Consider the following 12,469-nt stretch of genomic DNA (forward strand, 5'->3'; position numbering starts at 1 on the left):
GTTCCTTTACCTACAGACGCAGGCCCTCTTTTTTGGAAGGTGGTGGACATTATATGCTACTCCACAGCATTCCAAACTTTTTACATTCTCCTCTTCTTCCAATCATGGTGAGACCCTCTAACTCTGTGTATTACACTAATCTGTAAGTTTATTATCTTTGTAGTTTTAATCTAGATCAACTGATGCTGCCGCACTATGAGTTTTAACACAAACTAACCAAAGATACCCCCCAAATGCCATAATTTAATGGAAAATAGGGTGGAGACAGGAGGTACAGAAAGGTGCTTATATAGGTACACAAACCAGACCTTTTTTAAAGACACCTGCTGCAGTGGTACAACCAAACCTGACTAAGGCTTCCCATACTTCCAGATAGTTCTCTGTCTCTGTCTCTGTCTATTTCTTTCTTTTTCTGTTTGTCTCTGCTGCCACTTCAATCTGAAGCTCAGACAGAGGTGCGTTAGTGTGGGCCTCAGGCCTGCACCACGCTTCTTCTTTCTGTCTGATTCCTCTCCGTGCCTCTGCTCTCCTCCTTTCTCTCTGTAGAGCCAGAATGCTAGCGATGAGGGTGGCGAGGGTGAGTACGTCAATCTGTATTCATCCAGCCAAGCCAACGGGGACCTGCCGCTCTCTAATGGAGTAAGTAGCAGGACCACTGCTGGAGTTTAGGGCTGTCCCCTCTAAGGCAACAACTCGACTAATCAGTCATAGCGTTCTTGGTCAACTAAGATCCTTTAACTTGATTAATCAGCCCTTTTGGATGACCAAGACATTCCTTAGCTGGGGCCAGCCCTATTGGAGTGACAGTGAAAGGTCCCCGAGCCCCACCCCTGTGCTCTGGCATGCTCTCTCTGTGTGTCGGATATCTGCTTTATGTGTTGTGCAGCTAGGCTGATGTGACTTGAGTGGAGGGGTGTAGTAGCATGATCTATGTCTTGATGACATTCTTTATGTTGTTTTAGATGTTGTACCAGAATAGCCCCTCAGTAGAGTGCTAACACAGTGGGCATGATCTAAGACAAGATACTTAAACAAGAAGCTTGTGTGCCAAATCTAACTCAATCTCTAGGGTTGTGGGTATGTGCATGGTAAGTGTTAGCTGCAATGTGGGCTTCATCTAGACCAAAAGAGGACTACGAAAAAGCTTGCCGGTTTTCTCCCTTTCATAAATGTTTACTTTTTGCCCTGTTTTCTGATGATAAATGTAGTATATTTGTTTTGAATGATAGAGTAGTTGAAAATTTGTTTTGCTGGAGAAGCACATCTCACACAGCTCTATTCGGGATAATGCATTCGTTTTTTGAAGCGCTGTTGAAAGAAACGCACAGAGACTGTACCGGCTGATAGGTTGTCTGCCAGTTTATGTACTTTCTGTTGACTCTGAATTTGTCAGAAGTCTCCGTTCCTCGACAGTAGGTTGATGAAAGCCCATCATCATCAGAACACTTAGCAGAATGCTACAGGGGATGTTTCCTCTGGTTCTAGAGACATTTCTCCTCTTGTTCTCTTGGCTTGTTGTTTTTACCACTGATGAGAGAAATCTCACAGGTAGATGTTTAATTCACCAAGCTGTCCTATTTTTATGAACAGCATCAACATGTTTGAGTTGTGCAGTGTTTGTCGGTTTGTTGTTTGATTTGTCTCTCTTTGTTCTTGCCAGGACCCCAGCTGTGGAACGGAGGATTCACTCCAGGATTCCGCCTCAGACCACAGCAAAGAGCAGACAAACTCCGACAGGTAGACTACCACAGATCTGCTGGAATGCTATAACTCGAGTATTCTGTCCTACAGACATCTGTTGGTACCAGACTGTACCTTGGCAAATTCTGTGTAGACCCAACTGTACCTGATCCTGACTGTAGACTGACCAAAATTCTGATTGAAGTCGACTGTGACCCAGCACAATTGAGTCTGAACCCGAGTGTGGCCCAAAGCGTTCAGTCTGAACTTGAGTGTGGCCCAAAGCGTTCAGTCTGAACCAGAGTGTGGCCCAGCAAAATGGATTCCAGACCTGACTGTGCCCTAATAAGTTTAGTCTGAATCCAGGTGTGGCCCAGCAAAATTGAGTCCGGACCCAACTGTGCCCAATAAGTTTAGTCTGAACTCGGTGTGGCCCAGCAAAATTGAGTCCGGACCCAACTGTGCCCAATAAGTTTAGTCTGAACTCGGTGTGGCCTAATACGTGATTGCCTAACATGTGGATTCAGTCTGAATCCGCATGTGGCCCAGTAAATTCAGTCTGAACCAGAGTGTGGTCCAGTAAGTTTCTTCTGAACCCAAGTGTGGCCAAATACGTTCAGTTTGAAACCAAGTGTGGCCCGCCAAATAAATTCTGTCTGAACTCTACTCTAGTCCAACAAAGGAAATGAAAATTGTCATTAGTTAATATTTTTCTCCACCCACTGGTACATGGTGTGGTCAAAAGACACTTTAAAGGTGGCTAACGTCATTACACTTGTAGTAGATTATAGGGAAGCAAGAATTTGGTGTTGATTTTATGAGGTCAGTTTTGGTTTCATATTGACTTTAATGTAATAAAAGTAGATCTGAAAAAAAGAAGGAAGATTTAAAGCAGAGTTAAAGGCCAAATTCTTCTGAAAGTAGAAGACTGGATGTAAGAAAACCTATTGTTAAATTTTAAATCTACCTTGATGGATATCTAGAAAATGACCTCCAAACCTTGGCTAGTCAGCTTCTACCAGGGATGAATAAATATTACAACATTTTCTAAATATTTACTTTAATGTGATCATTATTTATTTATTTATTTATGTGGTTTCCTTCTCAGCTGGAAGCAGAAGTGTGCAGACTCAGAGCTGAGTTCCGAAGAGCTGGATGAGCTGTCCCTGGTAGACCACGATGAGATCATGGCCCGCATCACACTAAAGCAAGAGGTAACACCCTCTAAACGCCTCACCTCACCCTCACATTCATCAATCATTTGGTAACAGCTCTGCTGGAAAGCAGACGCTGTAAACAGCCTTGTGTGTGTGAGGTCCAGCACTTAATGCAGGATTCATGAATTGGTATACAGTGGTTGATAGATGGACAGACTGTAAAGGAAAATCTTGGTAGTGCTTTAGAGTCTAACATGGCTCAGCAGTACCCCCTGCCTGTGACGCCCTGCATTACTGCAGTGTGCAGCCAGCAGTGAAAAGCATGTGAAACTCCAGCGTTCACACTGCAAGGTCAAACAAGCTGCGGAGAGTGCATTCCCTCAGAGAGTGCATTATCACACTACTGTAGACAGCGAATGTATTTATAGACATGCTTCTGCTCATCTATACAAGTCTGTTTGTCTGCAGTACGGCTGAAGAGACAAGCATGCCGAGGTGAACGAATCCATACACAGAGCTATGTTTAGGTCTTACTAAAATAGTTTAGAGGGATTGTGAGAAGTACTGAGACCAGAAAAAATGGCATGCTATCTTTGGGATGTACAAACAGTGATGCCTGGTTGAATAATTCATTAAAAGGAAACATGACTGCTTAATTAATTTTAAATACATTTTAGTAACATTTTCTTACTAATTTAATTGACTAAATTCAAACATTTGTAATAATCTGTACACTGTTGTTGGACATATACTTGTGTATGTGTATGTGTGTGTGTGTGTGTGTGTGTGTGTGTGTGTGTATATATATATATATATGTATGTGTGTGTGTATGTGTATATATATATATATATATATATATATATATATATATATATATATATATATATATATATTTATAATTTAATCTGGCAGTCGTTCACAGTTTACATTGTTTCAGAATTTAATGATGAATGGACCAATAGAAATGCTCCAAAATTACTTGAATTACTTGAACTTACATTTACTTGCATTAAAAGTTAAGAAGGTTTTATATATCTCTCTTCTCTCTTTCTGACAGAATGACGACGGGCCTGATGTCCGAGCGGGATCAGGGGATATTTTATTAGTTCATGCCACAGAAACAGATCGCAAAGGTGCAGTAATGTTTAATCCCAGAAAACATTCAGCTGTGTGTGTGTGTGTGTGTGTGTGTGTGTGTGTGTGTGTGTGTGTGTGTGTGTGTGTGTCTGTGTATGCGTTGTGGTTTGTGCATTAGTGTTGTAAAAGAGCTGTACTTCAAAAAGAGGTTGCAATCCCATTGAGATTTTACTTGCACACAAAAAATCTAATTGAATAAAAATAGTAATAGTATTTCAGTAACTGTCATTTTTGACATGGTTAAATTGATAGGTTGTTTACAGCTCATCAGCGTCCCTCTGACACGTCAAACAAAGTTGAATGGCATGTGGAGTCGTGTTTTTATGTTAATCCAGTGTTTTCACTTTTGACAGATCTGGTTCTATACTGTGAAGCCTTCTTGACGACGTACAGGACGTTTCTAACCCCAGAGGACCTCATTAAGAAGCTCCACCATAGATATCCTTTCTGAACTGAGTGAAGGGCCTGGTTATAGAACAGAACCACATTTCCATACTAAAGGATTTATACACGACCTTAAACTGAAGATGGTGGGGCATAAACATGGGTTCTGCCTCTCCTTGAGAAGAAACAAAAACTTTAAAGACTTAATCTCCCCCTCAACTAACCTGTGTTTGTGTGTGTGTGTGTATGTGTCGTTAAAGTGAATGCAGAAGTGGTTCTTGTCCTTCCTTGATCAATTCTGTATGAGTGTAGATTAAGGTAAAGAGTTTTAAGATGGTTTTCATTGTTTTTCTTAACCACTCGGCACATATACTAGGTTTTCTCACAGTTCTGACAATGTTAAAAAGCGAGTCAGCAAAAACACGTTCTTCGTGCTGGTGCGCGTCGTGGACGAGCTGTGGTGAGTAGTTAAAAGTATCTATAGTTCTACGGTGTATATTATTTAACAGTACAACAGTACAGGACATCTACACATTACACTTACAGTAGCTTTTATGACATTATGAAAGAAGGGGTTTATAGGCCAGTCCCTGAAAAACAACCTTACAGTTGGTACAATGCAGTCAGGTAGGTAACCCTGACTGCCAGATAGAGAAGCCTGCCTAATCACTCCACAGAACATCCGACACTTGCTGTTGTACTTGGTGATGTAAGGCTTGCACGCAGCCATGAAAACCCATGCCTTGAAACTCTAGAAACACCTGAAGTCTATGATTAAGAATATTTAAATTATTTATTTATTTTTTTTTTTACAATACAGACTAAGTAAATCTCTGAAAAAACTAAATGTCATTATACAATGTTGAAATAAATAAATAAATAAATAACACAAACACTTTTTTTTATTCTATCAGAAGAAGCAAGAGGGACAAACTACTGAGGACATTAAATGAGCTCAGTCAAATGTCAAATTATAATGTATTTTAATTTAAATTTTTAAGGGCATTTATTATGTATTGTCTTATATACTAATATCATTACAAGTTTTTGAAACAAATACTTCTTGTATTCTGGACTCAGTATTGCCAGTAGAATAGGAATATCTGGAGTGTATAATTACCTATTAATAATGGAGGGTGCTCCATCTAATACTTTTGGGATGAGATTGGGCTGTGGTGGGGTGGTGATCATCCAACATACTGACTCACTCTTGTCCCCACAGCATGGCTCACAAATCTAGTACAAAGTCTTTCTTGGACAGTGGAGACACTTACTCCAAACAAAAGCAGAATAAAATCATCTTTTGGGTGTCCCAATACTTTTGTCCATGTAGTTTCGTTATTGATACAGCATCTTCCAGGGAGGTGACACTCCTGAACTGGTTTGATACTTCTGCGAGGGCTAAATGTTTAACTGTGGCATTTGGCTTGTACAAGTATTTGCATATGCTTATCTCTTTGTTTCTGTGGCCAGTTTGGTGGAGCTGACAGAAGACATCCTGAAGCAGCTGATGGAGCTGGTCTTCAGTCTGGTGTGTAACGGTGAGCTCAGCTTGGCTCGGGTGCTCCGCAAGAACATTCTGGATAAAGTGGAGCAGAAGAAACTGCTGAACTACACAAACTCGCTGAAGACTTTGGCGGCTCGTGGTGTAGCAGCCAGGTAAATCCTGATCTGAACCTGCCTGTTTCTCAGCTCTTTCAGGGGCTAGGGAGGACAGGATGGGATTTGGGATCTGGTTCAGGTAGACGTGTAATGTTTGTTCAACTAAATTGCAGCAGTGTTTAATTTTTTGCTTTGGTCTGGATCAAGAGAGCTGAACCCTAAATAATAATGCACCCTCAGTGATGTACTTTGACAGTTGAGATTGTCATGTTGTCTAGTGGTGTTAAAAAATATCAGTATATTAAAATATCACAATATTATGTTTTGCAAAGCTGTATCAATTCTCAAACACTGTCTATTTTTTTAATGATTAGCAAAATATATTGCCTTGCTTGCAGTATCGCAATATATTGAATCGTAATCCCCGTGAAACACATGGGAGCGAGTTTCTTGCTAACACATAGTTCTAATGTCATCCTTTGCCCACAGGCCGGGTACCCTTCACGACTTCCGCAGCCATGAGATTGCAGACCAGCTGACTCTGCTGGACGCAGAACTGTTCTACAAAATAGAGGTAGTGCTTCTCTTACTCTCTCACTTTTGAGGCAGGTATTCTCATAGTCCTGCTTCTGTTGCTATAGCTGTCTCTACAGTCCTAAATGAGGCTTTCTACTAGATTTCAATGTGAGCATTTGATTGCACTAAGCAACAAAAGCATTAATGAGGTCAGGATAGTGAATGACTTCCCCCATCTCATCCCCAACTCATCTCAGACGTATTGGATGGAGCACCATCCACCATTCCAGAGAACATTGTTCCACTTTTTACCCCTATAACCCATTAGGGTTGGTGCCAATGTTCATGTTTAGTCCTATTCTATTGGCAATACTTCTGTACAGGGACTAGACAAGCTGTGTGTGCATTTGCACATCTGTGTCAGCAAGGAGTGCAACTTAAAGTAGCTAAATGCATTCATTAGAAGGGGTTTCCACAAACATTAGGACATATAGTTTATCTGGGTCCGTGTTGCTCCTAATTCAAGGTCTGTGAAATATAAATAGGTTTTAAGGCTGTATCATAAAGCTGTATAAATTATGCATACTGTGTTACAGTGTTTGCTGTCAGCAATAATAAAAGCCCCTAAAACATATTGGTCCACTTAACTTTCTCACATTAAACGTCTGCTTTTGTAGATCCCTGAGGTTCTGCTCTGGGCAAAGGAACAGAATGAAGAGAAGAGCCCCAATCTCACGCAGTTTACAGAGCACTTCAATAACATGTCTTACTGGTATGCTCAGATTTAATGTCATTGTCCACAAGCAATAGATAACATCACTAAATTATTTATTTTATTATAATCTTGCAGTTGTACTTTCTTGTAACTAAATACTTAAGTAAATATACATTAGCACGGTTGTCCTCCTGCTTCATTAACGTTTTGATTTCCAAGCTGAAAATTCTGAAAATACACTCCCCTAACCCCTTCTCAGCTCACCTCTCACCCTTTGACTCTTTGTTACTTCAAGGGTGCGCTCCATAATCATCCAGCAGGAAAAGGCCCAGGACCGGGAAAAACTCCTCCTAAAGTTTATAAAAATTATGAAGGTAAATACGGCAGAAGGAAAATGACTTCGCCTCTATTTTTATTTTAATTTTTTTTTCTTTTCAAGACCACGTCCACCAGCTTAAACCACAGGGATTGACCTTTCCTCCTCTTCTGCTCCACAGCACTTAAGAAAACTTAATAACTTTAACTCCTACTTGGCAATATTGTCTGCGCTGGACTCTGCACCAATACGAAGGCTAGAGTGGCAGAAGCAAACCTCAGAGGTCAGCATTTATCAGGCCGATCTGTCTCTTTCGTTGTCAGGTGTTTACACAGTGAGCTCTCGTGGTTGTGCTGCGTTGGCTGATGTTTGCACCGTGTTTTGTGTCTCTCAGGGCCTTGAAGAGTACTGCACTTTAATCGATAGCTCCTCCTCCTTCCGGGCGTACAGAGCAGCTCTGGCAGAAGTAGAGCCTCCCTGCATACCCTACCTGTATGTACCACACTTCTAAGCTTACTCAAAAGACTTATTTTATGTCATTTAGTGTTTTTCACATTTATCTCCTGTTGCCTTTCTAACTTAAGTGTTTTTTCCTCTTTTGCGATGTCTAGAGGTCTCATCCTCCAGGACTTGACCTTTGTGCACCTTGGTAATCCAGACTTCTTTGAAGGAAAGGTGAACTTCTCAAAGCGGTGGCAGCAGTTCAACATCCTGGATAGCATGCGGCGCTTCCAGCAAGTGTGAGTGTTACAGTACAGTGTACATTATCTTCACTTCTACTTTTGGAGGAAATGGTACGGCTTTGCTGTCTGAGGCCCTGTTTGGACGGGATTAGTTTTACATGAGGAGGTGGAGTAACGTCAGTTTACTATTAGATATGACCGATTCGCACAGAAATTTCAGCTTAAGTGACGGAGATGGAGTCCTTTGGCTCATCTTCTGGATTTGACTAAGGTTTGCCACGGATTTCTGTGTATCTGTGCCCTGCATAACAAAACTCCATACTTGAGAAAAGCAAAAACTCCTTTTCCACAGGATGTGACGGAATATTTACCCCCATGTGGATTTGTATGTGATTTGATTATAACCAGAGCTTATTTTTACCACTCATTTTACAAGAGGTAAAAGGTGCTGGAGTCTTTACTGATGCAGTAGTGCACAGTCTGTACAAATTCTGGACATGGCTCATTCAGACAGGACTAAAAGCAAATAAACTTTTAGTATTAATTACATTACACCATTTCCCCATGTAAAGCGGATCCCACCTGAATAGGGCTTAACAGTAGAAGTGGGTAGCATTCAGTTTTGGGGCTAAGCAGACACACCACGCTACTCCAGCAAGAGTCCTTGGGCAAGACTCCTAACCTTACGTTCTCCTACCTGTGTAACATGAGGTTTCAAGTGTAAGTCATTGTGGATAAGAGCATCAGCTAAATGCCATAAATGTTTATCACTCTGGAATAGGCAAAAATAAATAAATAAATGTCTACTATTGAACTATTATTCACCTTTTCTTGTACAACTTTATGCATATAAATATGCATATAAATGCATAAAGATGCATGTGTTTTTATCTTATTATGATCTCTTTTTACCCTCTTCATCTGCGTGTTGATGGTTTTCTATTGCAGGCATTACGACCTCAAACACAACGATGACATTGTGTCATTCTTCAATGACTTCAGTGACCATCTCGCTGAGGAGGCGTTATGGGAGCTCTCTCTGAAGATCAAGCCTCGCAACATCACACGACGCAAAACAGAACGGGAGGAAAAGACATAGGGTCTCGTACTCTGGCAGGGCTTTGTTTTAAAGCTAGGCTTTGTGGACGCAAGATGCGAGAAAAAGCAATTGGAAGTGACTGTCATGGCAGCTACGAGACTGGTGGGAACTAGACTGCGTTTCTGCTACAGTTTACAGGACCTACTTGCTTTATATATATATATATATATATATATATATATATATATATATATATATATATATATATATAAAACAAAATCTTTCTCGGGATTGCACTGCATCTTGACCTGTGTGAATAGTTGAGTGGGAGAGACTGCAGAGCACTTTGTGGCCGGACGTTGGCTCTGAAAGCATCTCCTCCGGGTCAACAAGTTAATGAGATTTACATTGGCTGTTGTTATGTGGAACTTGAGGTGATTAGCCTTCACCATCTGGACACACGCTGTTGTGGTTTGCAGTGTGGGCCAATGGACTGGACACACTGTATTTCTACAGCGCCCCCAGCCTCTGACACAGCGCCATCGTTTCTGAGGAAACTTCTTTGGGTTCTGAATATGCTGAACAAAGAAGTTCAACAATTGTGGAGTTTTTTTGTTTGTTTTTATACATGGGGAAAAAATGCACATGAACGACTGTTTACTAAGGACTTTAGAAGGAGTGTTGTATGTATGTATGTATGTATGTATGTACAGTCCCTATTTTAACAGCTTTCAGCATTTGGCACTAGGTCTTGGTATCTACAGACAGTTGTTGTTGTTGTTGTTATTAATAGCATGATCCAAATGCTTTTGGGAATTTCGGCCAGCTTAGCACTTTACTGGGCTTAAACCGTTTACCTTATTGAGATCTCTGTTACCACGCTGAGATAACATGGCTCAATGGACTGGTTTACCTGGAGCTAGCTGCATTGCTAGTTCTGTCCTCATTTCCCCATTGGGGACCAATTGGGCCTCAGTCATTCTTCCAGTTTCTTCTGCAAGGAAGTTCTCTGGATGTTTTCTTAGTAACAATATTGTGTGTACGCTAAACATGTTACATGTTGAATAGGAACGAGAGGCACACTTCCAAACCAAGTCTTCCAGCTATATTTATTAAAATTGCTACTTTTCAGGGAAAGATCATGTTTTTGAGTCGGTCTTGTGAATTGTGTAGTTAAATGCACATACCCATCACTGCTAGTCGTGTAGCTACTCTGTATATCCAAATGTTTGTGGACACCCCTTTCAATGAATGCTTTCAACCACTTTAAGTGACACCAGTTGCTGACGCAGAGCTGCAAATACGCATGCACACCCGCACACAGCCTGTCTAGCCTTTTTAGAGAAGTATTGTCAATAGATTAGGACTCTCTGGAGCAGGTAAACATGAACCTATTGGCACCATGCCTAATGGCAGGCATGGGCTAGAGGGGTATAAAGCCCCTATAGAGCAGTGGAACTGTGTTCTCTGGAATGATGGTGCTTTTTCCAATACTTGTAGGAAAAATTGGGGAGATCATCCACCATCCTGATCTTCCTAAAGCTCTCGTTGCTAAACACACGGTCCTGTCGTCACAGCAATGCAGTCACTCCAACAAAAGTTGGTTTTTAATACCCTTGACTTGGGGGAAAAAAAACGTGAATGAGCAGGTGTCCCAATACTTTTGTCCATATGGTGTACATTTCCATGTTTTGTGGTTATTGCTAGAAAAACAGCCAAGGCTTTTAGGCTTCTACAAATGTAACTGCAGTCTTTGTCACAGTACAAATAACCCTGTATGTCCATCAGCAAAGGACGCATGTGATCACTTTATGTTTCTCTGTGGTGTGTGTGTGTGGGGGGGGGGGGGTGGTAACAATCTCGAAGCACATTTCTTCAGACTATTACAGCGTGCGCTCATAACCTGATACCAAGTGCCTGAAGCTGTTCAAATGGTGATTTCTGTCCTTTATTTTTGTACAATGCCGTTCTCCTTTGTTTTTGTGGGCTTTTTTTACGGATTTTACATGGACACTTTTGGAGAGGCTTATTCTCCCTTCCTCTCGATGGTATGAGAAGCACTAGGATGTGCACTTGGAACAAGTACACGGGTAGGATAACCCGCTGCATATAACAAGCCGAAAACTTGCAGACAGTCTGGACAGAGGCTGTCAAAAACAAAATGGTACTATGGGAGGAACCTTATTCGTTACTAGGAATGATGTTACAAGGCCGGTTTCCTCCACAGGCATTAAATCCAGTCGTGGACTAAAATCTCTTTTCGGAAAGCTGGGTAGTCCAGGACTAGGCTTGAGCCTTGTCTCAGAAACTGGCCATCAAAATCCCAGCCAGTAATTGGATCGATTGATAGGTCAGTTCGGAGTACTGAAGCACCCGAGGTTTGGGGCCAACACAGGTGTGGTCTGTTAGACATGCAGTAGGTACACTCACCCTGTTAGGCCTGCTTGTGTTCTTCATGTTCGTGGCTTCACCGTTTCACAGATCGGTCAGCCTTGGTCAGCCCAAATGCTTCAAACATTGGTTCTCTGTACCAACTGCAAGAAAAATTTAATCTGTGTACTTCTGCACACACATCCCTCTGAAACCTGCTTAAATAAGACACATATGACCACTCCCTCTGTGTTCTCGTGTGATTTCATTTCTCATTGTTTGCTCTAGTAAAGCATGCAGAGTGCTCCATTACTGGCTTTCAGGCCCCTGTTGAGCTGAAATTTACCAGGAGCTGAACACACAGCCTGCATGCTACTGTTCCTGAGACTATAGTGACCTTAGTATCATTATATTAACAGGGAATTTCAGGAGAACGTCCACCCAGTCATCTCATCCTGCTTGATTTTGAAGACCAGTACCATCATTTTATTTTTTATCCTATTTTTTGAAGTCTTTTCAACTCCGGGTTATTGATTATTATTTAAATATATTTATTTAAAATGTAAATGATCAACATCAGAACTGATTATTGATTTATTGAACTGGCAGTTCTGAAGATAAATTACCCCTGAAAAGCAGGGTAATACATTTAGTTTGAAGTGTGTAATGGAATTAAGCCTTCAGTCCTGTCGAGAGAAAGTACTGCCAATACAATAGGACTCTCTGGAGCAGATGAACATGAATCTGTCTAATGCCAAACATGGGCTAGAGGGGTATATAAAGCCCCCCAGCACTGAGCTGTGGAGCAGTGGAAGAGCTGTGTTCTCTGGAATGATGGTGCTCCAACCAGAAGGTTTGGGTTAAGTTGG

At 41.3% G+C, this 12,469-nt stretch overlaps 1 protein-coding gene across 3 annotated transcripts in view; it reads left to right on the plus strand.

Moving 5' to 3' along the window:
• The window catches only part of rapgef1a (Rap guanine nucleotide exchange factor (GEF) 1a), a 32,914-nt gene extending 21,070 nt beyond the window's left edge, over positions 1-11,844 (plus strand). For 2 of the 3 annotated variants that reach the window (XM_072681486.1, XM_072681487.1), the window contains 13 exons: positions 1,661-1,737; positions 2,789-2,894; positions 3,896-3,971; positions 4,329-4,413; positions 4,727-4,819; positions 5,833-6,018; positions 6,451-6,535; positions 7,155-7,249; positions 7,488-7,566; positions 7,690-7,791; positions 7,903-8,000; positions 8,120-8,248; positions 9,140-11,844. In XM_072681486.1, the coding sequence (XP_072537587.1) occupies positions 1,661-1,737; positions 2,789-2,894; positions 3,896-3,971; positions 4,329-4,413; positions 4,727-4,819; positions 5,833-6,018; positions 6,451-6,535; positions 7,155-7,249; positions 7,488-7,566; positions 7,690-7,791; positions 7,903-8,000; positions 8,120-8,248; positions 9,140-9,290 (1,362 nt within the window). In that variant the 3' untranslated portion in view covers positions 9,291-11,844. Of the gene's footprint in view, positions 1-546; positions 640-1,660; positions 1,738-2,788; positions 2,895-3,895; positions 3,972-4,328; positions 4,414-4,726; positions 4,820-5,832; positions 6,019-6,450; positions 6,536-7,154; positions 7,250-7,487; positions 7,567-7,689; positions 7,792-7,902; positions 8,001-8,119; positions 8,249-9,139 lie in introns of all 3 variants that reach the window. The other variant, XM_072681484.1, reaches the window with a different exon arrangement.
• The last annotated feature ends 625 nt before the right edge of the window (positions 11,845-12,469 follow it).

Source organism: Salminus brasiliensis, chromosome 6 (genome assembly GCF_030463535.1).
Source record: "Salminus brasiliensis chromosome 6, fSalBra1.hap2, whole genome shotgun sequence".
Classification (NCBI taxonomy): Eukaryota; Metazoa; Chordata; class Actinopteri; order Characiformes; family Bryconidae; genus Salminus; species Salminus brasiliensis.